The sequence below is a fragment of the Podarcis gaigeae genome (assembly GCF_964106915.1).
Source record: "Podarcis gaigeae genome assembly, chromosome: 14".
NCBI lineage: Eukaryota > Metazoa > Chordata > Lepidosauria > Squamata > Lacertidae > Podarcis > Podarcis gaigeae.
The window spans coordinates 35,985,194-36,012,972 of NC_139690.1; the positions used below are offsets into that span (position 1 = coordinate 35,985,194).

General features: G+C 46.6%; 1 protein-coding gene across 17 annotated transcripts in view; it reads left to right on the plus strand.

Moving 5' to 3' along the window:
- The window catches only part of RAB11FIP3 (RAB11 family interacting protein 3), an 87,317-nt gene that overhangs the window by 15,259 nt on the left and 44,279 nt on the right, over window positions 1–27,779 (plus strand). For 13 of the 17 annotated variants that reach the window (XM_083711099.1, XM_083711103.1, XM_083711089.1 and 10 more), the window contains 2 exons: window positions 11,389–11,482; window positions 26,208–26,302. In XM_083711099.1, coding sequence (XP_083567225.1) covers window positions 11,389–11,482; window positions 26,208–26,302 — 189 coding nt within the window. The remainder of the gene's footprint in view (window positions 1–11,388; window positions 11,483–26,207; window positions 26,303–27,779) is intronic. The other 4 variants (XM_083711098.1, XM_083711101.1, XM_083711105.1 and 1 more) reach the window with 1 other exon arrangement.

Below are 27,779 nucleotides of genomic sequence, written 5' to 3' on the forward strand. Positions count from 1 at the left end.
GTGTATGCTGGTAAGGTTTACTTTTTATCACAAAAGGAGCAAATGGCTGAAGAGAACGGACCATCTCTCCCTTCCTATGTGCTGCCCACACCACACATTTAAAGCAGTAACATACCACTTTAAACAGCCATGACTTCCCCCAAAGAACCATGGGAACTGTAGCTTGCTAAGGGCGCTGAAAGCTGTTAGTAGACCTCTGATTCCCCTCATAGAGCTATGGTTCCCAGAGTTCTCTGAGAGGAGGGATTTTTTGTTAAAACACTTGCAACTGTAGGTTTGGGAGAGGAGGAGGGGTCTGTGAAGAAATCTCAGTACCCTTCAAAAAACACTTCCCATGATTCTTTGGGGGCCTCCATGACAGTGAAATGTCTGACGCAGTTGTGACTTCTGCCTCTTCACTTTCTCCCAATGAGTCCAGACTATAACAAAAGATTCCTGAAGGGCTGGGAGCCCAGAGAGTTCTCTTCCCTTACTCTGCCCCATTAGCTATAAAGACTAGATCTCCCTCCTTCACCACCTTTGGGTATCTTGGAAATTTTAAATTAAATGTATATGGCTTCACATCAATAAGTATTCCCTGGGCAGTTTTCCAACAGGTATTTAAAAAGACACCTGCAGGTAATTAAAATCAAGCAGTAAAAATACATTTTCTTACAAAAGAAACAAGTGTGTGTGTGTGTGTGTGTGTACAGTATGTGTGTGTGTACGTGTGTGTGTGTGTGTGTGTGTGTATATATATATATCTATCTCAAAGTAATCATATACCACTTAATTGCCAAAGTTGTTTACAAATATAAAGCCTCTTGCAAAATAAACAAAGTTGTGTCAAAATACTAAAATAAGCACTCGCAATTAAAATGTGCAATAAGATAAGCCAATTAAAGCATCTCCCTTATTGCAGATGGGGGCAGGCTGTGGTTGATAGCCAGTGATTGGTGCGCTTGTGGCAAAGACGAGATTTGGACCTGGGGTTTACTGACTCATAGCTTTGTTATACCGTATATTTCACCCTATAGGATGCACCTAGTTTTTTTTTTGGGGGGGGAATAAAGAAAAAAAATTATTTCCCCCCCAGGCACGGGGCTGGCGCGGGGGAAGCCCGAGTTTCCCCCGACCCCAGCCCCAGAACAGCCTGCTATCCGCAAGCCTAGGGAGCCACGCTGGTCTCCCCAGGCTTGTGGAGAGCTGTGCGAAGCCCGGGCGTGCTCTTCAGCACGCCCGAGGCTTCGGAATGCAGGCAGCTCTGCGCAACCTTTGGGAGCCCGGCGCAGCTTCGCGCCGGGCTCCCGAGGGTTGCGCAGAGCTTCCTGAAGCCTGGAGAGCGAGAGGGGTCGGTGCGCACCGACCCCTCTCGCTCTCCAGGCTTCAGCGAAAGCCTGTATTTGCCCCATAGGACGCACACACATTTCCCCTTCATTTTTGGAGGGGAAAAAGTGCGTCCTATAGGGCGAAAAATACGGTAGTCACTATGCCTGCCCCCACGGTCATAACATGAGGGTGGAAAATATTAATAGGAAGCTGAGAACTGTAGTTCTCCATTGGCTTTGAATAGCAGTGCAGATCTCCAGGGGTATATAGTGTTGTGCTGCGATTTACGGTATGTGGGCCTTGGGTGGAGAGCAGCGCCAGCTAATACAGATCTGCAATGTTAACCCACAGTGTGGAATAAGTTAACAGCTTCTCCTTTCCCCTTTATGCCCAGAGGAGTTGGGATTATCATTATTTTTTAGTACGTGAAAGGATTTTATGCACCAGAATGCTGTTCACGTAGCAAGCTTAACACGGTTAAAGTGCTTACAATTTGTAGGCACTACATGGGAATATGCAGTCTCTGCCTCGGGCTTGCAAACTTTAAAAAAGCCGAGACTTCCAAGGGAATAGGAATGGAGGGCAATGTCCCAAAATGTTCAAGAACAGTTCGCAAGAAGTAAGCTGAGTTATAAAAAGCTAGCGGAGCATTGTCCACACCAGAGTTTTCCCAGACTTGGGTCTCCAACTATTGTTGGACTACAACTCCCATCATCCCTAGCTAGCAGGACCAGTGGTCGGAGATGATGGGAGTTGTAGTCCAACAACAGCTGGAGACCCAAGTTTGGGGAACGCTGGTCTGTACTGACCAGCAGCAGTTGTCCAAGGTTTCAGGCTGTGGGTCTTTTCCAGACTTGCCTGGGGATTGAACTTGGGACGTTCTGCAAGCAAGGCAGAGGCTCGACCGCTAAGCTGAAGCTCTTCCCCATTACTGTCAAGGGCAGCTCACTCCCCTGTTGATTTTTAATTGGCAGGTCAGGAGCCACAGCTGATACTATATTTCTATCTCATTTTCTCATTTCAAGGGGTTTGCGGTGCCGTACGTGGTTCTGTCCTCCTTCCCATTTTATCCTCTCAACAACCCTGTGAGGTAGGCAAGGGACTTCTCCCATTGCTCCACAGACACCACATAGGGGTAGCCAATGTAGCGCCTTCCAGATGTTGCTGGACTTCATCTCCCATTCTCCCTGACTATGGACCACTCTGGCTTGGGGCTGTTGGGAGTTGAAGTCTGCAACATACGGCAAACACTCCTGTGGCATCACATGGCGATTTCTTGGGCAGACGAGCCGTAAGATAAAGCACAGGCAGAGCTTGTCTTCCATCTCCCCAAACACAGTTCTTTTTAACAGCGCCAGTTCATATATTCATGCGGGAGTAATAGTGGGGGGAAGAGAAATTGGATTCAGTTCGCACTGAAAGCGGATCTACCTTATTCGCGCTATCCAAAACAATATGTGAACGGAAGCTCAGCCGTCGTTTGAGATTCACATTTCTCCAAATTTTGCAATGTGGCTCTCCAGCCATGTATTCTGTACAAAACTACACAAACTGCAGAAAAGTGTGCATTGAAATGCGCAATAACATAGAAAAATGCATTATACTGGGGAAAATTGCAGACCAAAAAAGTGTATGTTGGAGAAATTAGCACTAAAATTCTTATTTATTTTCATGAGGACTTGCAGTGGGGGGAGGATCGTAGACTGATAAGGAAATGTGGCAAACTGATCTTAAGTTTGGAAAAATCTGCAACTTGAAGAAGCTGAATTGACAGACACCCATCTCTAGTGAGTATTCAAGTGCATAAAGATCTAAGGGGTGCATATATTCCTGCCTGAAAGTCCCATTGAGAACATCCCATTGTAGGTGGTTTTTGTCTAATTTATCTCCTTTATATAAAACTTACACACACACACACACACACACACACACACACACCGTACTTTTTGCTCCATAAGACGTACTTTTTTCCTCCTAAAAAGTAAGGGGAAATGTCTGTGTACCTTATGGAGCGAATGTGTGGTCGGTCACTGGCTCCCTTTCCGGCTCTGGCCCCTGTAAAAACAGAATTTTTCCCCTTTGCAAAGTAAGCTCAACAACTGTGAGCTGATCCTCCAAAAAAGGGGATTTCCCCTTCCTCCTCTAAAAACTAGGCGCGTCTTATGGAGCGAAAAATAAGATATATCTATATCTCTATCTCTATTTCTATATCTCTATATAGATCTCTCTCTCTATATATATAGAGAGAGAGAGAGAGAGAGAGAGAAAGAAATAGAGTGCTGTGTTCTGTGATTCAAGGTTGAACCATGTTTAACTTTCTGAACACAGGAAGATTAATTCATTTACTGTTTGGACACACCCATTCATTCGGAGTTCCTTGCTTTAGCATTGCATCTTTGTGGTTAAGGAATCGGGAATATTTTCATTTCTTTTTTTACTTCATAGGCTTACTATTTCCTCTCTTGGTGTAATTTTTAAGACCCAAACTTCAATAAATCTTTTGATGGGCTTCCCCCACCCTTCCTCTCCATCTGCCTGGCCAGGGTGAAATATTTTGGTGGTTTCTGTAAAGGAAGCTTGATAAAGGAATTCTCAGTGAGAATAAGATCCTTTCTGGACTGCCCCTGAAACAGGAGCCACAGTGCAGGAATTGTTCTCTGTAGATTGTATCAGACTTCAGCTCAGTTGGTTTTGCCAGAAGTAAATATTCCTGCAGAGGGCAAACACTTGCTGTGCCTGAAAGCCAATCCTTGTCAAGAAGAACTGGTTTCCTCTTCTGCGGTCCTGTTACGAATTATTCAGAGGAGATCTCCCTTGTCCTGAGTTCTTCGGCAAGCAATTATAAATAGAGTAAAATTTGAACAATACCTTGTACATCAAAGGTTGCTTATTTTGGTAAGATGCACATATGAAGATTAAACATTTTAACCATGGTTGAGCAAGAGCAAGTCTCCCATTTTTGAATGCTTAAACCATGGTTGGGATGGCCAACCAGCATGTGAAATCCCACTTTGTGGACAAGTCTGTTTAAACATGGTTAAGCACTACGTGAGCGGTGAACATACCATGGTTAAGACAGGATGGTAACAAAAATAATTTGAAGGTGTAAGATTTTCACTTTTGAATGCAGCATTTTGCAGATACTAGAGTAGTAGCATTAAGGCCATCGGAAATTAGTTCACACTTAATTATAAAGGCATCACATATGTTAGATAAAGAATTAGAAATTTGCTTCAAATGGTTTTGTGGTTTTTTTGGGTGGGGGAAGCCTTGTCTCTGCTTATGTACTGTAACTTCAACCAGTGCTGAATCAAAACAGTGGCCCTCTTGGCACATAATGCCAATCTATAGCACTTTGTGTCTTCTCTGGTTCTGAAAAAAAAGAAGCACAGAAAAAGCCAATGGCTTTGTTGTTGGTAACAGGATCCTGATCTTTCAGAATAATTGAAAGCCAAGCTTCTAGTCTTTATGATTGCAAGTACGGGCTTTAGAGAACTTTTCTCAACTGTGACAGGAGGTGTGTTCATCGCTACAAGCGATCTCAAAAGCCCTATGTGGAATACAAGAAAAGGAAACAAATCCATGCTGCTTTGGGGGGGGGGGGGGAGTCATCTCGCCAAGTCTTTCAGCCTTTCATTGTTGAGGACCCTGACAATAATGGGGAGACAGCCCTGTATGTCCTTTTTGCTGGTCTGGCCTTTCGCCCAACCTTGCTTGAAGCTCTTTGAAGATGGGGGGCTGTGGTCCAGCATGATGGCTAAAAGAAGGGAGACACCAGCCTTGGCCCAATGTACAGGCTTAGGCTGATGGGATATGTAGCACAAAACATCTGGAGGGTGCTAGGTTGGCGAAGGCTTGTATACAGTAGGCCTACTGTCTTGCTGGAGGGTGTCGGCCCCGTTCTATACAGCCTTGTGTGTGTGCTTTGGCTCAGATCCCACCCATTCCTTCCTGTTTGAAAAGCTTGGGCTCTTGACAGAAACAGTATCCTTGCTTCCCCCCCCCCCCCCCGCCTTGTGTCCAGCCAAATCCATATGGCGAAACCCTTGATTTAGGAGGGGCAATAAGTGCTATTACATACAGGGCTCCTGTTCTCAATTGCACCTCTTGTTTTTCTTTCTGGTTTGGGTTTCTCCTGCCAACTTCCTCTCTGCGATGCACACTTTTCTCAGTTCATTTTAACTGGCGCCCGTGCGGGGATCTGAAATCCCTTCTTCGTTGCTTCAGTTCAGAACAATATCAATAATGGAAACATTTCACCTAGAGGCAAGGAATGTTCTTCCTGGCACCCTATGCATAACCTCCTGTCTAAGGAATGTGTGTATATGTGTGTCCCAGGGTGCCTAACACACACACACACACACACACACACACACACACACACAGTGTGTGTCTCTGTATTACACAGTCTATAAATGCTAAACTCATGAAGTCGCTCCATATGCTGCTGGACTCCATTTTCAGCAGTCATGACCAATGGTCAGGGATGATGGAGGTCATAGTCCAGCCACCTCTGGAGGGCCACAGGTTCTCCAACTTCATGCTAAGCTTATAGCTCTGTGCACTTAGGTGCACTCCTCTGGGGTTTGCATCTTCCAGAGCTGACCAATGGCTAGGTCCCCATCCTAGCCCTTAGAAATCCATACTTACGCCATGAAGACCTTAAGGTGATGATTTTATTCTGGAATAACTTGTTGCCCCCTCCAAAGTGGGATGGCTTGGAGGTGTGTAGCTGGGTTTATGAGACTTAACCCCATCATAAGCATACATGGGATTGTAGGGTTAATGTTATAGCTCACTCCCAAGTTTGATAGGGGACATGGGTGGTGCTGTGGGTTAAACCACAGAGCCTAGGACTTGCCGATCAAAAGATTGGTGGTTTGAATCCCTGCGACGGGGTGAGCTCCTGTTGCTCGGTCCCTGCTCCTGCCAACCTAGCAGTTCGAAAGCATGTCAAAGTGCAAGTAGATAAATAGGTACCGCTCTGGTGGGAAGGTAAACGGTGTTTCCGTGCGCTGCTCTGGTTCTCCAGAAATGGCTTAGTCATGCTGGCCACATGACCCGGAAGCTGTACGCCGGCTTCCTCGGCCAATAAAGCAAGATGAGCGCCGCAGCCCCAGAGTTGGCCACGACTGGACCTTATGGTCAGGAGTCCCTTTAAGTTTGATAGAAGTTAAAACAACCCTTTTGAACGGCATGATAAACTTTACCTGCACAGCCACTTCCCTGGAAAGAAACTTCCTTTTTTGGTGTGATCCCACCTTTCCTCCAAGGACTTCCAGGGTGAAATCCATGCTTCTCCCCTTCCACATTTTATGCTCTTAAACAGCCTTGGGAAGCAGGTTAGGCTGAGAGACAGCCTGGACTAGCCTAAAGTCACCCAATTAGCTTCCTGGCTGAGTGGGGGATTGAATCCTGACTTCCCAGGCCCTAGTCTAGCACTCAAACAACTGCACCACACTGGATTAAACACCAAGGCAAAGCTTCAGGGTAACAAACAGATTGATTGCTAAAAGTTTTCTTTAAAGAATCATTATCCGTATACTCAGTCTGACCCAACAGATAATTGGCTAAGTTTTGTTTTAACTTGGATAGAGAACCTGCCTTTGTCCCTTTATAATTTGCCATTGCTGTTATTGGATAGGGTCTCTGGAGGGGATTTTTTAATGATTGATTGACTGGCTATAATTGCAATAGAACGGAAACGTGCTCCTGGCGAAATGCAGGGTTGCATATTAACAGGCGTTTAATCCCGCAGTTAGCTTGGTTAACAACAGGAAAGCAGAAAGGGCTTCTGAGCTGGGTTAGCAAACAAGACAACCTGAACCGTTGGTGATTTGGCACCTTACCTGTGGGTTGTGGCTCCTTCCAGGGAACACCTCCAGGAACTGTAACGTTTTGCATTATTAGCATTGTACAGCTTAGTTTTGGGGAAGGGCCATAGCTTAGTGCTTAGACTATCTTCTCTGCATGCAAAATAGTGAGAATCTACCTTGATGTCTTGGAAAATGTTGAATGGGGCTACAGATAAAGCGGGCTGATGTGTCGATGATAAATCCACTTCAAAGGTGCTTTGTGTCAGCAGCATGTTGCTGTATACACCTGCAATAAAACAGCAGTCTGGATAGAGTTCAGGGTTCCCTGCGTGCAGTACGTCTGTGGCATGTACTTTCCCGCACCCTGAAAGTAATGGGAGGATCCCTCTGCATCATGGGGGGAACAAAAACATGTTGCTTTTCCTCCATGCCGTTGCTCCAGTTCAGAGACAGCCAGTGTGGTGCTCTTCAGGTGTTACTACACCCCAGTTACCTCCCATTCCCATCAGCCCCAGTCAGCACGGCCAGTGATCAGGGGAGCTGTGGTCCAGCCGCACCCACAGGCACCCCAATGGCTACCATCTGCCAAGGCTATAATAAAAACTAGGTTGTGGGATACTGGATGCCAAGAACTAACAGAAGCAGCAGAGAAAACATGTTCCACTCTTTATTTTCAACTTTCTTGGGCACATGAAACTAACCACAATTACCTTGAATTTCTGCTTAACCCTCAAGAAAGAAGGGCATTTTCTCTGGCCAGGTTTAATTCAAATCCATCAAACCTCCTTTGGGGAAGGTTCTCAGGCAGGGTGGAAGGAGAAAGAACTTGCCCAGGTGAAGACCACCTGGTGGAAACCCTTACACATATGGTTCTTAATTGTAAACTATATGCTGATCTCCGCCAGCAATTTCTAGATCAACTCTGTACCCCCAAATGGAAACCAGAGTTGGAGGTCATACAGTTTCTATTACTGGGGAATGATCAGGAGCTCACCAAGTTAGTGGCTAAATAACTCTATTTGGTTTTTTGTCGTTGAAATACACTGCAGACTTCTGATCTCCCTGGAGACCTAGAGATGTGACGATAGACTGCTCTGCCTCCTTTCTTTTAGCAAATGTTTTGTGCCACTAGGGAAGTGGTAATTCTGTATTGATTTGTATGTTTGTATGTGATGCCAATAAAAGGTTTGATGATGATGACCTCCCATTCCCATCAGCCCCAGTCAGCACGACCAGTGGTCAGGGGTGAATGGGAGCTGTGGTCCAGCTGCACCCACAGGGCACCCCATGGGCTACACCTACAATTAACCACGATGGTTTCCTCCACTATTGGAGGCAGTACACTTCTGAATTCCAGTGCTGGAGTACGCCCATTGCTGTTGCACTCAAGTCCTGTATTCGGGCTTCCCAAGGGCACCTGGTTGTCTACGGTGAGAATGAGATGCAGGACTAGATGGGCCTCCTTTGGCCTGATCCAGCAGGGCTCTTTATAGGTTTATGAGAGAGGTGATACTGGCTTGGGGAGCCTGGCTGCCTTGCTTCCTGCCTTGGGACAGGTGGCAGCTTGGGAAATTTAGGAAGAGGAGGCTTCAGCATCATATCTGCCTAATGGTAGAGCCGGCCCCACCTGCCTAATAAGGGGCTTCTGAGGGTGCTCTTGCCTGCCTGTTGCTTATACTGTGCCTTTTTGCCTCCCCGTGACGCTTGCTGTCTTAGGCCATGATGCCAGGGAAGAAAATTATCCTCCTAAGAGAAAACGGCTGTTTAGTATGAAGCCTGTATAAGCTTCACGATATCCGATTATGGGTTGCACTGTGCCATATGGGTGCCATTTAGTGTACCTGCAAGATATTAAGCTTTTTAGTTGGCCTGCTCTTTGAGCGCCTAAGTGCATTATATCAATAAAATCTCGTTTAAAATCTGGCACAGAATGGCTTGAATCGGGGTTTTTCCTTGCTTCTCTGCACATGGTTTTCATTAGGTAGAACATGCATTTGATGGAGCAGACAAAGGGATGTGTGTTTCCTGTCTCTTGTCCTTTCCTTCTGGTATTTGGGGAGGGTAAATCGGACACCTGACTAAGTTTGAGGGCCCAGCTCATAGGGCAACTTCAGAACTTCATGTGATGAAAGTTCACCAAGAGAAATGCCGAGGTGGTGAACACCACCGTAAGCAATTTCTTCCTTTCCTAAAAAACAACAACACATCAGTTGCAAATTAACGTGGCAGTGTGTTACTCTGTAGTGCCCTTTTCTCAAAACTTCTGATCTGCTTCCTGTTGTGTGCTGAAAGCAAAACTTTCCGCAGAGGAATGCAAGAAGTCTGCATGCATCTTTTTACTTTTCCGTGCTGCTGATGGGCTCAAGGGTTGATGTTACCTGTAGATGCTGTAATTTCCACATGCCCTGAACGGTACAGAAAGGAAGTGATGACTGATGGCTTTTGTGAGGGTTGAAATGAGTCACTGCATGTGAGTGCATTGGTGGGAGACTTTCACTCCCCAAACAACTAAAAAACATTTGGGGGTGGCAGCAGCAGCAGCAGCAGCAGCAGGGGGGTGGCTGGGAGCTGATGCTATTAATCTAGACTAGAGGTGAGGAACTTCAAATGTGGCCCTCTAGATCTCTGTCTGCTTCTCAGAACTCTTCCCAGGCCACAGCCCTCACTGGTCTTGCTTCACATCTTCCTTGAGTGTGTTTGCCTGGCTGGAAATGGGCCCTTGAACTTGGACAATCTCTGGTTGCTTGGATGGAAGATGCACTGCCCAAGTTGGCTTCTGCTCCAGCACTGACTGGCATGTGGCCCTGGGGTAATGCCCAGAAAATATTATGTGGCCCTCTGTCTGGAAAACAGCCCCCATCCCTGATAAAGGCCACTTCCAAGATATTTTTTTTTAGTAAAAGCCATATAATCCAACACAAGCCCTAGTCAGAGCAGACCGACTGAAGTTAATGAACCTGACTAACGTAAGCCTCTTAATTTCAGTCGGTCTATGAGTAGGATGCTTAACCTGACTTCTGCACTAGATTAGATTATTTCTAAACTCATTTATTCAAAGTATTTTTATATGGGGTGGTGGGAAAGATTCTCAGAGCAGCTTGCAGATGTATCAACAATAAAGATAGCTCCTGACCTTAGATATACAGTCAAAGGGTTGCATCCAGATACGTTCTACTTGGAGTGAAACCACTGAAACGAAAAGACCTAGTTTAGTCACACCCATTAATTTCATTGAGTCTACACTAGGTATGGCTAATGTTGGACACAACCCAAGGACCACAACACACAAGGAAAATTGATTGGGAGGGGAAAGGGGGGGGGCAAAAGCAAATGCTGGTGCTTGTTCCTAGTTGCAGAATTCCCAGAATGCAAACTATTGAAAGGCAGAAGGAGCTCAAAGTTGCTGGTCTCTCAGCTGAGCCAGTGGAGAATCCCTGCTGCCTCATCTCTCCCTCTGATATTGCTTGATTCTGAATACCCCCTTTCTGCCTTCCAGTTACGTTGCCAGAACCCCGGCGCCTGCTAACCTGATTTCCGCCACTTCCCACTAATTGCTACTTGGTTACAAAAATTTTCTATTACGGGCATTGTTTTGTCGAGCTTCTAAATGTAGAATCCTCTTAATTGGGACACCATGTCAGGCTGCGTATTGTCCCCAAAAAACACAGCTGGTACCAAATATAAAAGGCCTTTTAAAGGGACATGATTATTGCAACAGCTTACTAAAAATAAGTCCCCTCGTTTCAAAATTTCTAGCAGGTGAAATGTTCAAAACACCTTGCATGAATTATTTCGGGGATGCTTACAGCTTAAAGTGGTATGATGCTGCTTTAAATGCATAGTGCAGAAATGCACCTTAAGCCTGTTAGGTTCTGTTCTGCTCTCTCTTGACAGCCCTCCAGGAAAGTATTATCTAAAGCAGTGTTTCCCAATCTTGGGCCTCCAGCTGGTTTTGGACTACAACTCCCATCATCCCTAGCTAGCAAGACCAGTGGTCAGGGATGATGGGAATTGTAGTTCAAAAACAGCTGGAGGCCCAAGGTTGGGAAACACTGATCTAAAGCAGGCATAGGCAAACTCCGGCCCTCCAGATGTTTGGGACTACAGTTCCCATCATCCCTGACCACCGGTCCTGTTAGCTAGGGATGATGGGAATTGTAGGGCCGGAGTTTGCCTATGCCTGGTCTAAAGCCCAAGCTTAGGCTCTAGTCTAGCTGTGTAAACCTGGGTCATTGATTTGCTTTCGGTTTTTTCCCTCCTGCAGGTGAAAGACCTGACCAAGTTCTTGGACCCCGCTGGGCTTGGAGTAATCAGCTTTGAAGACTTCTATCGAGGAATCTCAGCTATCAGGAACGGAGGTTGGTTTTTATTCCTACGCCCCGAGATTGGGAGGAAGGCATCCCAAGCACTTCCTGAACCTTCCCAGCATGGAGGCATTTCCTGACATTGTTGATGTACCCCCTCCCCTCCCCCAGGGAATTTCATGCCTCTTCCTTGAAATGTCAGTGTCCTTCTTTGAAAGAAATGAGAGATAAGGGGGGGGTGTCCGTTTAGTTCGTTATCATTCTGATTGATTACTAGGGAAATCCGCTCCCACAAGAAGCAGTGGTGGTCACCAATTTGGAAGGCTAATCATCTGTGGTTAAAAGATGGGTTTGGACAGCAGTACTGAGAAAGGACTGTATCTGTCACTGCAGGGCTGCTGCCAGTCAGAGCAGACAGTAAAGGACTAGATGAACTGACTGGCCAGTGCTGTGTCACATGCGCCAACTTCCAGTCTGTTTCTGAGTGTTGACTTGACTACTTTTTGTCTCAAGGCAATTCCAGGTTCATGGCTCTTGTATTCATATACAAAGCCCTCAAGCACTGTTGGCAGCTCCCCTGGGTCTCAGAAGCCTGATTGGCCTCAACGAGAAATTGTGACATTTCCTGTTGCTGCTCTCATGCTTTAAGAACGTAAAAGGAGCCTGCTGGATCAGGCCAGTGGCCCATCTAGACCAGCATCCTGTTCTCACAGTGGCCAACCAGATGCCTGTGCAGGAAACCAGCAAGCAGTGCCTGAGAACAAGGGCACTCTCCCTTCCAGCAACTGGGATTCAGAGGTATACTGCCTCTGACTGTGAAGGTGCAGAGCACAGCCTCCATTATGACTAGTAGCCATTCAGAGCCAGTGTGGTGTAGTGGTTAAGAGCGGTAGTCTTGTAATCTGGTGAACCAGGTTCGCGTCTCTGCTCCTCCACTGCAGCTGCTGGGTGACCTTGGGCTAGTCACACTTCCACTTCTCTGAAGTCTCTCAGCCTCACTCACCTCACAGAGTGTTTGTTGTGGGGGAGGAAAGGAAAGGAGAATGTGAGCCGCTTTGAGACTCCTTCGGGTAGTGATAAAGTGGGATATCAAACCCAAACTCTTCTTCTTCTTCTTATCCTGCACGAATCTGTCCAATCCTCTTTTAAAGGCATCTGAGTCGGTGGTCATCACTGCCTCCCGTGGGAACAAGTGCCAGAGTTTTAACTATGAACTTATATGAAGAAATCCTGAATTATCTGTCCTGAATTATCCAATGTTCAGCTTCACTGAATTTCCATGAGTTCTACTGTTATGAGAGAGGGATCAAATCTTTCCTCTATCCACTCCCTTAATTCATGCCATGTATAATTTCATAAACTTCTAGCATGTCGCCTCTTACTTACTTTTTCTCCTCCAAGATAGAAAGTCCCAAATGTTGCAACCTTCCCTCCCGAGGGAATCTCTCCAACCCCTTAATCATTTTGGTAGGCCTGTTCTGAACCTTTCCCAACTCTACAATATCCTTTTTGAGGTGAATACTCTTTCCAGCAAGCATCTTTGCTGTTGACTTTCAGACATTACTTGAAGACCTTTTCATGCTGCGAGGCCTGTGCAGATGCTTAAACTTCTTTGAGTAATCCATTTTAATGACTATTTTGTATTGTTCTCAGTGGCATTTTATGTTCTGTCAAACTTAAGTGTCTTGCAGGGCCTTTGATATTTGAGTTGGCAGTGTATAAATACTTTCTATAAAGTAATAAAAGATAAATACTCCCTTGCAATGCGTAGAGCGTCCGAAGGTTGCCGCTTTGGAAAGCGCCACTCTGTCCTCTTTGTATCTGTGGCCAGGAGGACTGAAAATTCTGTTCTGTGCTACAGAACCATGGGCACATCAGAGGAAACGCTAACTTTAGAATCTTCGAAAATTGACATCGGAACAACCTCTGCTCAGTTCCAAACGCTTTAGGGGCAATTGTCCCAGGATAAAGCTGTCACTACAAATATATGTTTAAAAGATACAGCTTGGGAGGGGGCAATGGAAGTCTTACGAGTGTTTGCACTATGCTCTCTAGAACAGCTTTCTCGGAGACATGGCTTCAGGTTTCTTTCCATAATTCATTGCTTGCAGTATCATGGTGTTGCACTAATTAGATAGAAGTAACAGCTAATAAAGCCCTTTAATTCAGGACTCCCTTAACTATAAGTCTTTGGAGTTGCGTAATTTTGGGCTTTCTCATAGTGGCTGAATTTGAAGTATCCATCAAACCCTGTTATTTCTTTCTTCCTGTCGACAACTAGAGACATTAAGAGATTCCAGAGCCTCTTGGTTTGAGAATAGTGGTAGTTTCTCCAAAGGTGTTGGTACTGGGACAGCAGGTGAAGGTGGCACCTCATCTGGAGTAATGTGCTGAATGTAGGAATATGCCTTATACTGAATCTCAGAGTACAGTGGTACCTCTGGATGCGAATGTGATCCATTCTGGAGCCCCGTTCGCATCCTGAAGCAAATGCAACCTGAGTCTGTGCGCATGCGCGGGTCATAATTTGCCGCTTCTGTGCATCCGCGTGATGTCATTTTGAGCGTCTGCGCATGCGCAAGCGGCGAAACCTGGAAGTACAGTGGTACCTCTAGATGCAAACGGGATCCATTCCAGAGCCCTCTTTGCATCTAGAAGCAAACGTAAGCAGCAATGGCATGTCTGTGCACACGTGCATCACTTTTCACTGCTTCTGCGCATGCGTGTAACGTCATTTTGAGCGTCTGCGCATGCACAAGCGGCGAAACCTAGAAGTAACGCACTCCTTTACCTCCGGGTTGCTGCAGAGCGCAACTCGAACGTGCTCATCCCAAAGCACATTCAACTGGAGGTATGACTGTAACGCGTTCCGTTACTTCCGGGTTGCTGTGGAGTGCAACCCGAAAACGTTCAACCTGAAGCAACTTTAACCCTAGGTATGACTGTATTGGTCTATCTAGCTCAGAATTGTCCACACTGTGTGGCAGTGGCTCTCCAGGGTATCAGACAGGGTCTTCTCCCAGCCCTACCTACAGATGCCAGTGACTGAACGTGGGCCTTCTGCATGCAAGACGGATAGATGCTCTAGGACTGAGGATTCAAGCACAAGAGCACCATCCCCTTCTGTGGTTTCCAGCAACTGGTATTCAGAAGCATTTGCCTTCCACTGCGGCGGCTGAGCATAGCCATGAAACTGAAAACGGGAGAAGCCCAGTTCCTGGCAATTTGGCAGCCTTGAGGCGTGATGTGTTTCCGATGCCTACCCTGCACAAAGCCGTTGTTGGCTTCCTCCCCACAGCAATTCTTAAAGCTTCCACTGGTGAAGCAAGCAGGTTTTGCTGACTAATGTCACACCCGAAAGTACACGATGCAGTTGGCAACAAACAAAATATTTTTTTTATACCTAGCCTTTCTTGCTTAGTCTGCTGACACAAATGCTAACTTTCTTCCCACCCCCTTGTGATATATCTGCATTGCAGTTCACTTTTTTTCAGCTGAAGGGAAATTGGAAGTTCTTCGGTCACATGGATGGGTAGGGCAGGGGGAAACTCCCTACCTGGAATTAATTTTGTTTTGTTTTTACAATAGTATCAGATCCAGATTGTTTAAGATTCTAAACTATAAGCCAAAGTTGTCCTTGGTTCAAATGCTTCTTCTGTGAACATGCTAGGGCAAAATCCAGTGGTGGTAGAGCCCAGAAATGATAGATGGGCTGTACCACATCAGATTGCCGATGAGCAAACTCATTTGTGCACAAACCCCACCCCACCCCCAAGAAAAGAAAAGAAATTCTTTATAAGTGGAAAGCTAGTGGAAAGGTAAAGGACCCCTGGACAGTTAAGTCCCGTCAAAGGCGACTATGGGGTTGCGAGGCTCATCTCACCCCTTTTCAAACACCCTTGCTTATGGAGTGTTCCCTCAGCCTCCTCTCCTCTTCCCTCTCCTTAGGACAGCCTCTCTGGGCAGCCACTGCTGCTGCCCCTGGTCTCTGAGCTGCCCCTCCCCAATGCCAAGGAGAGGTGCTTCCTCACAGTGCCCCACAGAGGCCTTGGAAGCACCCCTTGGCCAGCCCCAGAGGCACCATTTGCCTGGGGAGCACGTAGCCAGGGCTACTGATGCAGCAAACGCCTGTGCAAGCCTTTGGGAGGCAGAGAGGGCATCAGGAGGGAGGGAAAGAAAGAGGGACAGAGGCCGTGTTGCCCGTGGCACCCCTGACCATTATTCAAGGCACCCCAGGGTGCCATGGCACACTGGCTGAAAACCACTGATTCAGTACCATCAAACTTGACTACCTCACTGCTCACTCCTAATTCTAGACCGTTTATGAGCCAGTTAAAAAGCACAGATTCCAATACCAATACCAGAGAATTGCCCATTTATTCTCACTCGTTGCTTCCTGCAACCTAACCAATTCCTGATCCACAAGAGGACTTCTCCTGTTATTTCTTGTCCACTAAACTTATTCAGGAGTCTCTGGTGAAGTCCATAAAGACAACCCTAAGATTAAGGAGGAAGAAGCTTGCAGGTTGTGCCACCCCTTGGACTGGTTGTAACTAAGAAAGTGGGCAGGCTGAGACTGGGGTGACAGAGCCCTGTTTGGACACTGCAATCTTCAAGTGATAAACATGTGTGTGTATGTGCGAATTCTCCTTAAATTGGCTACGAAAGTAGACTCTCCTGCGCATATACTCAGAAGGACTCCTCCCTCATTTTCACCAGTGATCTGGCGGTCTTCATAGCCTCTACTTTCTCTACTAGCTTAGCAGCATTTGAGCAGATGATCCAATGCGTTGACCTACTTTTTCCGAGAGGAGAAGCGGCAAGGAAGTTTGTAACAGTGATGTCGGTTTGCTACTGCAGACTCAAAATGGGGATGGCAGGAAGCTACCCAGATGTGGAGCATTGAGGTCGTTGCGTTGACATCACAGCCTTGAGGCTCCAACCAAATGAAGGATTTGCAGGAAAATCTCTGGCCTTCTCGAAGCTTCTGTCTGTCTTCTTTTTCACTCCACTCTTCTGCTGTAAGTTCTAGCACCAAGCCATCAGTACAGGAAGAATGCTAGACTCAGTTATCCACTGTGGCATATCTTGATAATGATTTATCAGAATATCTAACATGCAGTGTTAGAAACTCAGATATATAATGTAATTGCCTAATGACACCTTAAACCTAGGTTACGATCGCCACAATAGAACAACCCAGAATAAAACAAATTGAAGATTCAAGCGGAATATTTCAGATTCTTCTCTAAGGGACATTTTGCTTTCACCCCGTTTATTTACCTACTTAATTTATAGTGCTGCCCCGTAGCAAAAGTGTTCTAGGAAGCTAGTGTGGTGTAGTGGTTAGTGTGTTGGACCTAGGACCTGGGAGATCAGAGTTCAAATCCCCACTTAGACATGAAGCTCATTGGGTGACCTTGGACCAGTCATAGCCTCTTAACCTACCTCACAGGGTCATTGTAGGGGTTTAACTGATGCAGAGGGTGAACCATGTACTCCTTGGAGAAAAAGGTGGGATCACAATGCAGTAAATAAGTTGTTCTGCTTATATGCTTAAGAAAGCTTGAGGAGCTAGCCAGATGGAGATGTCAGTCACCAGCCTGACATACAGAGATCTCCAAATGGTCGCAATTGGACCCACACCAGTAGCAAAACATGCCTGGCGCCTGGCTAATGTCTAACACTGGCCACATGCTGGTCAGCAGAATAGCTGGTGTATTCTCCCCCCCCCTCGTAATGTGGGCTAGATTCTGCTTCCACACCCCCAGCTCATTCTATCCTTCGTCCACACTAGCAAAAGACATTATCAGCTCAAGGACATGCTTTAGTCGGGCACTAAAACTCAGGTGACCAAGCAGGGCCAGTGAGGGCCCTGGGGAGAGTTCTGAGGGCCAGATTGAGAGGTGGGGGCTGCATTTGGCCCCAAGGCCTGAGGCTTCCCACCCCTGATCCTAAAGAATGGCAGTACAGTGGTACCTCGGGTTAAGAACTTAATTTGTTCCGGAGGTCCGTTCTTAACCTGAAACTGTTCTTAACCTGAGGTACCACTTTAGCTAATGGGGCCTCCCGCTGCCACCACGCGATTTCTGTTCTCATCCTGAAGCAAAGTTCTTAAACCGAGGTACTATTTCTGGGTTAGCAGAGTCTGTAACCTGAAGCGTCTGTAACCTGAAGTGTCTGTAACCCGAGGTACCACTGTATGGAGCATGTTGCTTTGGGTGCTTTTTATTTAATTTTCCTCCAAAAAAACTAGAAGCAGCCGGGTGACATTTTATTTTTCTTTCTTTCTATTTATTTATTTAGAGCATTTGTACCCCGCTCCTCGGCGAAAGAGCGGTTTACGTACAATCAAAACGAGACAGTCCCTACCCGTAGGGTAAAATCTAAAAGAACACAGTACACGAGGGACAAGGAGGGGAAGAGGAAAATCAAAACAGTTGTTCCTATAATGCCCAGCTGGCACAGTTTGCTGGAGGTGCCAGCAAAGCTGATGAAATGAGCCCTGCTTCCTGTCTCTCCCACAGAGGCAGTCTGGTGGAATGGCTGGCACCAGGTGACCGTTGAGAGGAGAGGAGGAGGCCTGATGGATCTGGCCTGTCACAGCAGAACCCATAGAATCTCACCCTTTCCCAACTCGGGTTGCTGGATCTTATGGAATGGCAACAATTGATGCAGAGTTGGTGCAATGCTGTGACATCCCCAGGGCTTTGCTTCCCCAGTCTGGTCCTGCCTCCACAGTCCGTTGGCACAATAGCCTATCTTCCTGCCTCAGCTCTCGAAACTATTCTGCTCCAGCCCCCCTGGTCTCGGCGGCATGTCTCCCAGGCGCCACGAGGCCATAATGCTCTCCCAGCTGACTTAATGCTCCTGAAAGCTTCTATTGTTGTAGGTTGGGCCTCTGCGAAGCAGAGGAAAAGCAAACATGGCTCTGGTCCTGATCGGCACGTTGCCTTTTTGCTTACCTTGCTCATTTCACAAATGTTGTCATATCCCATGCGCAAGCACCCATCTCACTCCAGCAACTCTTAGAGGAAAATGGATGTTGGCTCCATTGTATTTCAATGAGCAAAGCCGAATGAGAGACTTGTGTCTGGTTAAAAGCTGAGGGATCTGATGACTGTGTGTCAGTGGTGGCTGTGGTGCCCATTGGGACTGGTAGGGTGGAAGGCAGGGAGCCCAACAGTAGGGGGAGCCAGAGGCAACAACAAGCAGAGCCAACTACAGTGGTACCTTGGGTTACAGACGCTTCAGGTTACAGACTCCGCTAACCCAGAAATAGTACCTCGGGTTAAGAACTTTGCTTCAGGATGAGAACAGAAATTGTGTGGCGGCAGCGGGAGGCCCCATTAGCTAAAGTGGTACCTTCAGTTTCAGGTTAAGAACAGATCTCCAGAATGAATTAAGTTCTTAACCCAAGACTGTAGTTCTAGTTTTGTCCCCACACTCCTGCTCAGTTCTGAAAGGGCAGAATCGAGGCCAAAGAGGACTAACTATTAGGGCTGCGCTCAGCTGAGACTCAGGAGCAGGAGGGCAGCCAGGGCCTGGACTGGTTGTCAGCAAGAAGGCAAACATCTGGGGGTGCCAGCTGTGCCCATGTGGCTTTTGGGGATCTTCTTGGGACACGGCAGTCGGGATGGCAAATCCCAAGTGCTCTGTTGCTGTACCAATGCTCTCTCTTTTTTTAGCTATTGTATTTCTGGGCGCACCAGTGCTACAAGATCCCGTTGACCATGCTCGACAGCACATGCGCTTGTAATGTGCAGATGGGGAGTCCTTTGTGGGTTTGTGTTGCTAATGAGCAGCGAGGGTTTGTGGGTTTTTTAACGCTCATTTGAACAGGGATTCAAAAGCTTTCATGTATCCTATTGTGTTGGCGGAGACCGTTGGGTGAGGTCACCATAGCAACATCAACTGTATACAATGTGCCATATGCTTGGGGGGGTAGGAGGAAGACCTGCACCAAAAGAGAGATGCAATAATGAGTTGGGTATACGACTCCAAGCCATGTCAAGCTTGTCCTTTCTGTGCCGTTGGTCCTGGACCTGTGAAGAAGTTGGCGGGCAGCCAGCTCCCTGCTGTGTCTCTGTTGCAACTGCAAAACAACAGTTTGATTGGGTGGGTGGGCTTGAGGGGTGGCCTGGCAGCCTTTCTGAGACCCTAATTCTAGAGATGCTAATGAATATACAGAGGAGAGATGTTGGATTTCAAAAAGGCGCTCATGTGGGAAAAGCTGGGTAGCATGCATTTAAAATACAGTGGTACCTCTGGATGCGAACGGGATCCATTCCGGAGCTCCGTTTGCATTCTGAAGCGAACGCAACCTGCGTCTGCGCATGCGCAGGTTGCAATTCACCGCTTCCGCGCATGCGCATGTCGTCATTTTGAGCGTCTGCGCATGTGCGAGCGGCAAAACCCAGAAGTAACGTGTTCCGTTACTTCTGGGTAGCCTCAGAGCACAACTCGAAAATGCTCAACCCGAAGCTACTTTAACCCGAGGTATGACTGTAAAGCATTTGTACTGCTCAGGTTTACCCCAGAGAATTTGGGGAATTGTAGTATTTGCTGAGAGCGCATTCTGCAAAACATCCCTAGCTGCAACCTGCTCCTCCCCCTTGCCCAGCTCCCAAATCCCCAACATCACCTAAGTTAAATAGGGAGAAGATACTATGTTGAAACCAGTTTAGATCTGTAGCAGTGGTTTTCAACCAGTGTGCTGTGGCACCCTGGGGTGCCTTGAAGGATGGCCAGGGGTGCCTTGGGCAACACTAGCCTCCTTTCCTTTTCTTTCCTTCCCTCCTTCATCTGATGCCCTCTCCTGTCTTTTTCTCCCCAAGGCTTGCATGGCTGTTTGCTGCAGCAGTAACCCTGGCTACGTGCTCCCCAGGCAAATGGTGCCTCTGGGGCTGGCCAGTGTGAGGGGGCAGTTCTCTTTGGGGCGGGGGGGGGGCAGCTCAGGTACCAGGGGCGGCACCTGTGGCTGCTCAGAGGACTCCCAAGGAGAGGGGAGAGGAGAGGAGGCTGAGGAAACACTCCACAAGGGAGGGTGTTTGAAAAAGGGTGAGAGGCTGCCAACTCTGCAAGAAAGGGAGCCTTGGAGTCAAAATGGTTGAAAACCTCTGATCTATCACTTCAGGCTCCAGGGGCCTCTCTGTCTGTTTCTTGGGTCTTTCTCCAGGCCACACTCCCCTCTCTCCAGGCAATACCCTGCATTGGTCCTTCTTTTTATTTCTGGGTGTTTTTGCCTGGGTGGAATAAATACTGATGATGTCTCTTGCTTTTCTGAATGGAGGACTGTGTGAAGAAACCAGCCCATTGGACGAAGGTGTAATTTGCATAAATTGCTCCACTACTTTTGCCTCTGGCCCCGCCTGTCATTGGCGTGTGGCCCTCAGGAGGTCACCCAGAAGGGAATATGGCCCTCAGGATGGAAATGTTTGCCCTTTGGTGGGGCAAAGGAACAGTTCTCAGAGTGGTTTAACAATCAGTCCCTGTTGCCAAGGAAGTCTGGGAACTATGGCTCTGTGAGGGGAACATGGGGGGTCACCTACAAACTTTCAGGACCTTTAAGAAACTGCAACTCCCAGAGCCATAGGTAGCCCACACCTGTGCTACCTGAGCCTTTGAACAGGAGATACCTGAGATTGGGCCTGACTTCTTCTCCATGCAAAGCCCTGAACTATGTGCCTATGTGTAATAGGTGCATCATCAATTTGGGATTATCATAACGTGTGTATTTTGTTTGTTTGTTTTAAAACCTTTTGTGAGAGTGTTCACAACATCCTTTAAGAAGTTATTGTCGTTCTCCAATTCTGTACCTACCTTTTTGGAATGAGGGAGATCAGGTGCTTTGCACAAACTCCACCCACTACGCCACACTGCCTCTCTAACCCAGTGTACCATCTGACGCAATGTAAATCTGCTGCAGTAAGTCTAGGGAGTTTTTTACTGCAGCAAACTCAAAACGCACGGCATCATTATTTTATTGGATTTGCTGCAATAAATGAGAGCTTGGCAGTTAATTTACCCAGGACAAAAATGATAGTTTACAAGCTGTGTTGTGGTTGGTAGATTTGATTCATTCAGTTCCTGAGCATGTAAAGCTGTAAACTTTAATATGTGGTCAAGTGGGAGAAAGAGTTGTGGTAACAGGAGACCTGATTGTGTAAAAGAACCTTCTGATCTCAAAGTCTTTTTCTGCCTTTAAATGAGCAGACATCCTGACACGTATCTCTTGGCTATGCCAGTGGAGAGTTACTAATTAGGGTCTCGCACCAGAGTAATAGTCCAAACTGTAGCATACTCTGGGAATATGCTGCTCCTAACAACCATACCAAAAGAACAAAATCATTATTTCATTTTAAAAATGCTCAACGCATTTCAAAAGGGGGTTGAGGAACTGCAACTCGCTCTATTTAAAATCATTTTCCATCTGCAGTATACAAAATGCTGCTCCACAACTCTGCAGACCCCCTTAACACAATTAAAAAACAATGGGAGCATGACATAGGTTACGAGATAAACTACCTAATGGACTAGAATGTGGTCCAAACCTCCCTTTAAATCCATTTCAGCCAAAAGAAGGGAAATCACTTTGAAACTTATCTATAGATGGCATCTTACACTGAGGAAATTGGTGCTAATACATCCAGGAACCTTACCAAAATTCTGGAGAGGCTGTACCTGTACAGGCACGTATGTCCACATGTGGTGGGACTGTCCCCGAATCCAACCCTTTTGGACAGCAGTCCTACAAGAAATATGTAAAGTAACTAAGCAGGTATTGGAACCCACCCCAGAACTGACCCTATTGAATATTTTCCCAGACAGAAATGGTCACTCACAGTAGAAAGAGCTTATAACCCACCTACTCTCAGCAGCCAGAAACATCATAGCTGGACACTGGAGAGACCTGTCAGGAGTAAACATGGACTTTGGGCACCAAATTGTATAGGGAAACAGCTTTAATGGAAAAGCTAACCGATAGATCAAAAATAACATGGGGACAAATAAAATGGAGAAACTGACACGGGGACACCTTCACCCTGGTATGATGTTGTTGCTGTTTAGTCGTTTAGTCGTGTCCGACTCTTCGTGACCCAGTAGACCAGAGCATGCCAGGCATTCCTGTCTTCCACTGCCTCCCGCAGTTTGGTCAAACTCGTGTTAGTAGCTTTGAGAACACTGTCCAACCATCTCGTCCTCTGTCGTCCCCTTCTCCTTGTGCCCTCCATCCTTCCCAACATCAGCGTCTTTTCCAGGGAGCCTTCTCTTCTCATGAGGTGGCCAAAGTATTGGAGCCTCAGCTTCAGGATCTGTCCTTCCAGTGAGCACTCAGGGCTGATTTCCTTCAGAATGGATAGGTTTGATCTTCGGCTCCCCTTTTTTACACACACAGGTCAAAATGACAATAATGATAGCAGGGATCTACCAGCAGCACACAGATCAGTATGGCTAACTTGACCCAAGAATTCATTCCTCCTTTCCACACATGCAAATGAATCTCATGGCGGTCAATCAAAGGCAGACAACAACGCCCCAAGCACCCCTCAACCTTCTCTCACTACCCACATAAATCAATGTATAGAAAGAGAACCTACCCAAATGACGCTGACATAAAAACCTCACCCATATACCAATTTGGGAAAATGAAAAAATAATGTGCAAATTTATCACTCGCCCTCTCCCCTCTACTCTCTCCCCTTCCCTCTGGATGCCATATTGACTTACATTGAATGTAACCAAAAGACTTTATAATCTGAACAAAAAAAGGGAGAGATATTGCATGTTCTTTTGTAGATGATGAAAATCTTTAATAAAAAGTATTTAAGATCGGTTTTCCAGGATGTAATAGTGATTTCAGAAGAGCAGAAATTTACAAAGCCTCGAAAGGGGAATTGTTGCAATCCAGACCGGCTGCAATGTGCAGAATCAGCAGCTGTAAAACCGCCGTTTGAGAAGCACGGCTTGTGTGTTGAAACGATGAGCCAGCTATATACTCCTTGCTGCTCAGGCTGCGCTACTGGCTGAAGACGGGACCCAAGCTCGTTTCTCAGCATGAATTACAGTATTGCCCTTGGCAGCCGCAGACCCCGGTTTAAGAGATCTAATTTATCAGGCTGCCATGTGCTAGACTTCAGCTGTAGTGGACTGATCCTGATAGAATAGCCTTTTCCGCTTTCATATTATAGGGGACAGTGTTGCAGTAGAGGAAGAGCGAAAGGACTGTAGCTCAGGGATGGGGGAACTCAGCTTCACTTCTTGGCATCTTCAGGGTAGGGCTGGGAATGTCCCCCTGCCTGAAACCCTGGAGAACCACTGCCAGTCAGTGTAGGCCAGGCTTCCTCCACCTCGGCCCTCCAGATGTTTTTTGGCCTACAACTCCCATAATCCCTAGCTAGCAGGACCAGTGGTCAGGGATGAAGGGAATTGTAGTCTCAAAACATCTGGAGGGCCGAGGTTGAGGAAGCCTGGTGTAGGCAATACCTCGGGTTACAGACGCTTCAGGTTACAGACTCCGCTAACCCAGAAATAGTACCTCAGGTTAAGAACTTTTCTTCGGGATGAGAACAGAAATCGTGCTTGGGCGGTGCGGCGGCAGCGGGAGACCCCATTAGCTAAAGAACAGTTTCAGGTTAAGAACGGACCTCCAGAACGAATTAAGTTCGTAACCCAAGGTACCACTGTACTGAGATTGGGTCTGACAAAGTGCAAGACAGCCTCCTATGTTTCTAAAATGGCGAAGAGTAACCTTGTAATGTAAACATGGTTTTTCCTCTAGGAACTTTTTCACTTGTGTTGCTTTTGCGGAGGAAAACTATTGCATGAACAAATTTGTAATCCCAGGGTAGGGAAGCGCCACGTATAGGTAGAAAAATGTTTTCATGGGGTTGTGGGGGGGACGGGACGACGGGAAGATTCTCAAGCAAGATACTGTTGACAGCTTTCCAGGTCGTGTAACCAGCATGACTAAACCGCTTCTGGAGCAATGGAACACCGTGACGAGTGCCAGAGCGCACGGAAATGCCGTTTACCTATGTTTTTATCTGCCAGGGTCAGTGTGGTAGCAGCAAATTGATACATTCTCTATGCCCACTCTAATGGTAGATTATGAATATTTTCTATCCACTGTTATAACTATTTTCTTACCTTTTCAAAGTGAATTATATTTAACAAATGCATTTTCAGTTGCCTTTGACCACACTGTGAAATTTTGCAATTTTCTTATTTTTGACATAAAATTATAATTTTCTATAGTCTAATTTGAATTTGCATCCCCAAAACATCACCACACCACACTTCCAACTATGTTAGATTTCTGGGTATGGACATCTTAGATTTGACCACTAACTTGTTGCTTTTAACATACAGCCACAAGATTTTAAAACTTAAAAGTTTGTTTCTTTAAACTTATCTGCAAATATTTATTTTTTTTTAAAAAAAGAGATTTTCCTGAGCTCAGCTTTTGGAATCTGACCAAAATCTTAAATGGCCTTTTTGACCTCCTCTTGGAACATGCATTGTAAATTCTGTATTTGTGTGCCTACGGTAATCAATATCTCTTGGATTTTGGTATCTTGAGAGTTGAAGGTGTCGGGGTGCCCTCCAGGTGTTTTTCACGACTAAGTTGAGGAATGCTGTGTTAAAGCAACATTTGTTCAAGAAGCAAAGCCCCTTTTCACCTTCAGATGTGTCAAGATTCTATATGTCTCTTTTTCTTTTAATATTTGAGTCAGCTTATATCTCTTGCTGAGGGACGCAGGTGGCGCTGTGGGTTAAAGCCTCAGCGCCTAGGACTTGCCGATCGAAAGGTCGGCAGTTCGAATCCCTGCGGCGGGGTGCGCTCCCGCTGCTCGGTCCCAGCGCCTGCCAACCTAGCAGTTCGAAAGCACCTCCGGGTGCAAGTAGATAAATAGGGACCGCTTACCAGCGGGAAGGTAAACGGCGTTTCCGTGTGCGGCTCTGGCTCGCCAGAGCAGCGATGTCACGCTGGCCACGTGACCCGGAAGTGTCTCCGGACAGCGCTGGCCCCTGGCCTCTTAAGTGAGATGGGCGCACAACCCCAGAGTCTGTCAAGACTGGCCCGTACGGGCAGGGGTACCTTTACCTTTACCTTTATATCTCTTGCTAGAATATTATTTTTGCATTGGCTCCAACAAATTTCTACCCCTGAGTATGCCTAGTGTTTAATACAACCCTTTACGTATTTTCAATTAAATACAATTTATTTTACTCCAGCGAGAAGCAAACGATATTTTCAAGCAATTATCTCATAATAGCGGGCTGCTCCATCTCTGTATCAGCAGGGATTGAACATTGCAGCTCACCTCACCTAGAGATGCAACATGGTTTTCCCCACTGGAAGAGGAGATAAAGGCAAGGAGAGAGGCACAGCAGGCATCAGAGGAGCCTAGGGGCCAAGGTCCCTTCGTCCCCCCTAAAATAATTGAGGGGGCCACCCCCCTGACTTGAAGGGAATTCCCATTCAAATGGTTTGTGTGTGCCACGTCATTTGATCAATTATGCAGGGTAGGGCTTACCTAGAACCCCCCAATATTTTATTTAAGCGGGCACCCCTGGTGGACACCCTCCTCTGTGGGTGGAAGCTTTGGGCTTACAGAATGTCCTTTGCATTCATCTCCTGACGCTTCTCCTGCTGCTTGAGACTTCACTGGAGGAGCGTTCCAACCCCTGAACGTTGCTTTTTTAAAAAAAACAACAACTGCCTTTCCCTCCTGTAATAATATTTTGCTGTGTGTGTGTTTTCACCCCCTTTCAGCAGTTCCTGACAGCCAGCTCTGCACTATGGGATATGCCCATGATGAACCACCATCTGCCTGTCCCGATGAGTTTGATGACTTTGTCGCATTTGAGGTGAGTGTCTGAACGCAAAGCCTTTTGCTTGCCCCTAGTGACTAAGGCCTGTATAGGGTTTGAGTCTTTACAGCAGCCGTCTCCAGCCTTTTCAGGCCCAGAAGACTGGCCTTAAATCCAAACATGTATTTGGGGACCCTGTTGCTTAATTCATCAATTTGTTACCTGCTGGGAATGCTGCTGTGGCAACCCACCTTAAACCAGGCCACATGGTCATGGGTCTCAGCTAGGGATGGGGGGAAATGCCATTCAGTTTAAAGGCAAACTTACCTTTTATCCTTCAAAATTTGCTCCTTTCTAAATTTTGCAATGCAGGTCTCCAGCCAAGTTATCTGTGCAACAATGCATATACTACAGTGTGCATTTGTTTTGTGAAAATAACATTATTATTTTTTAAATTGCAGAAAATTGCTTTGCAAAAATTGCAGAATTTTTTTTTTAAATTGCAGAAAATTGCTTTGCAAAAATGAAATGCCCTAAAATGCTGGTGGATTGTCGTGAGGACTTTAAAAAAGAATTCACCAGCTGATGAGGATATGTGGCATTCTTAATCTGTGAGGCCTTTCTTGGCAGCCTTGCAAGGTGGCAGTGCCATGCGCCACCGTTTACGGGATCTCTCACACCCACCGCCCTCCACTCTTGCCACATGTATTTTCTTAAGAAGGCTTTTTGCAAAGAAGCATCCATCTGTGTGCAGGCCTGGATGGAGACCAGAAGTACCGTATTTTTCGCTCTATAGGACACACTTTTCCCTTCTAAAATGTAAGGGGAAATGTGTGTGCGTCTTATGGAGCGAATGCAGGCTGCGCAGCTAAGCCCAAAGCCAGAACAGGGAGCGCTCCGTCTCTCTGTTGTAGCTTGGGGATGGCAGTGCAAAGCCTCCGCAGGGCAGTGGGGTGCCTTCACCCCGCTGCCCTGCGGAGGCTTCAAAGGCTGTCCCCGAAGCCAGATCCCTCTTGCTGTTCTGGCTTCTGGGGTTCAGATTTTTTTTTTGTTTCATCCCCTCCCCCAAACTAGGTGCGTCTTATCGTCCAGTGCGTCCTATAGAGCGAAAAAATACAGTATATACCAACTGCTTGAAACTAGTTAGCATGGCCCATTTTGCTTTTCTTGATAAATGGGCAGGAACTGGTGGCCTTGATTTCTTGGTGTAGCATTTGTTTAATTCTCCTTCCTCTAGTCTGCAGGTTCAGAGGTGAGTATTGCAAGCATGAAAGACTGGGGAAGCACAAATCTTTATGCAGGCTTGCCTCACTTTATCCAGTGTCAGGCCTTGTCTCCAACATGAATTTCCCCCACCTCTTCCTTTGGTTATGCATTAAGGAAGCTTTGCAGGAGGATTGAAATATATGTCTGTCGGCCTGTCTTGATGACATGAGTGCTCCGTTTCATGCTAGTCATTTGCCTGGGGCAGATCAGGGTGCAGGGATGTTGAAGCCTGTGGCTACTGGGTTGCTGCAAATTGTGAGCTTTCCAC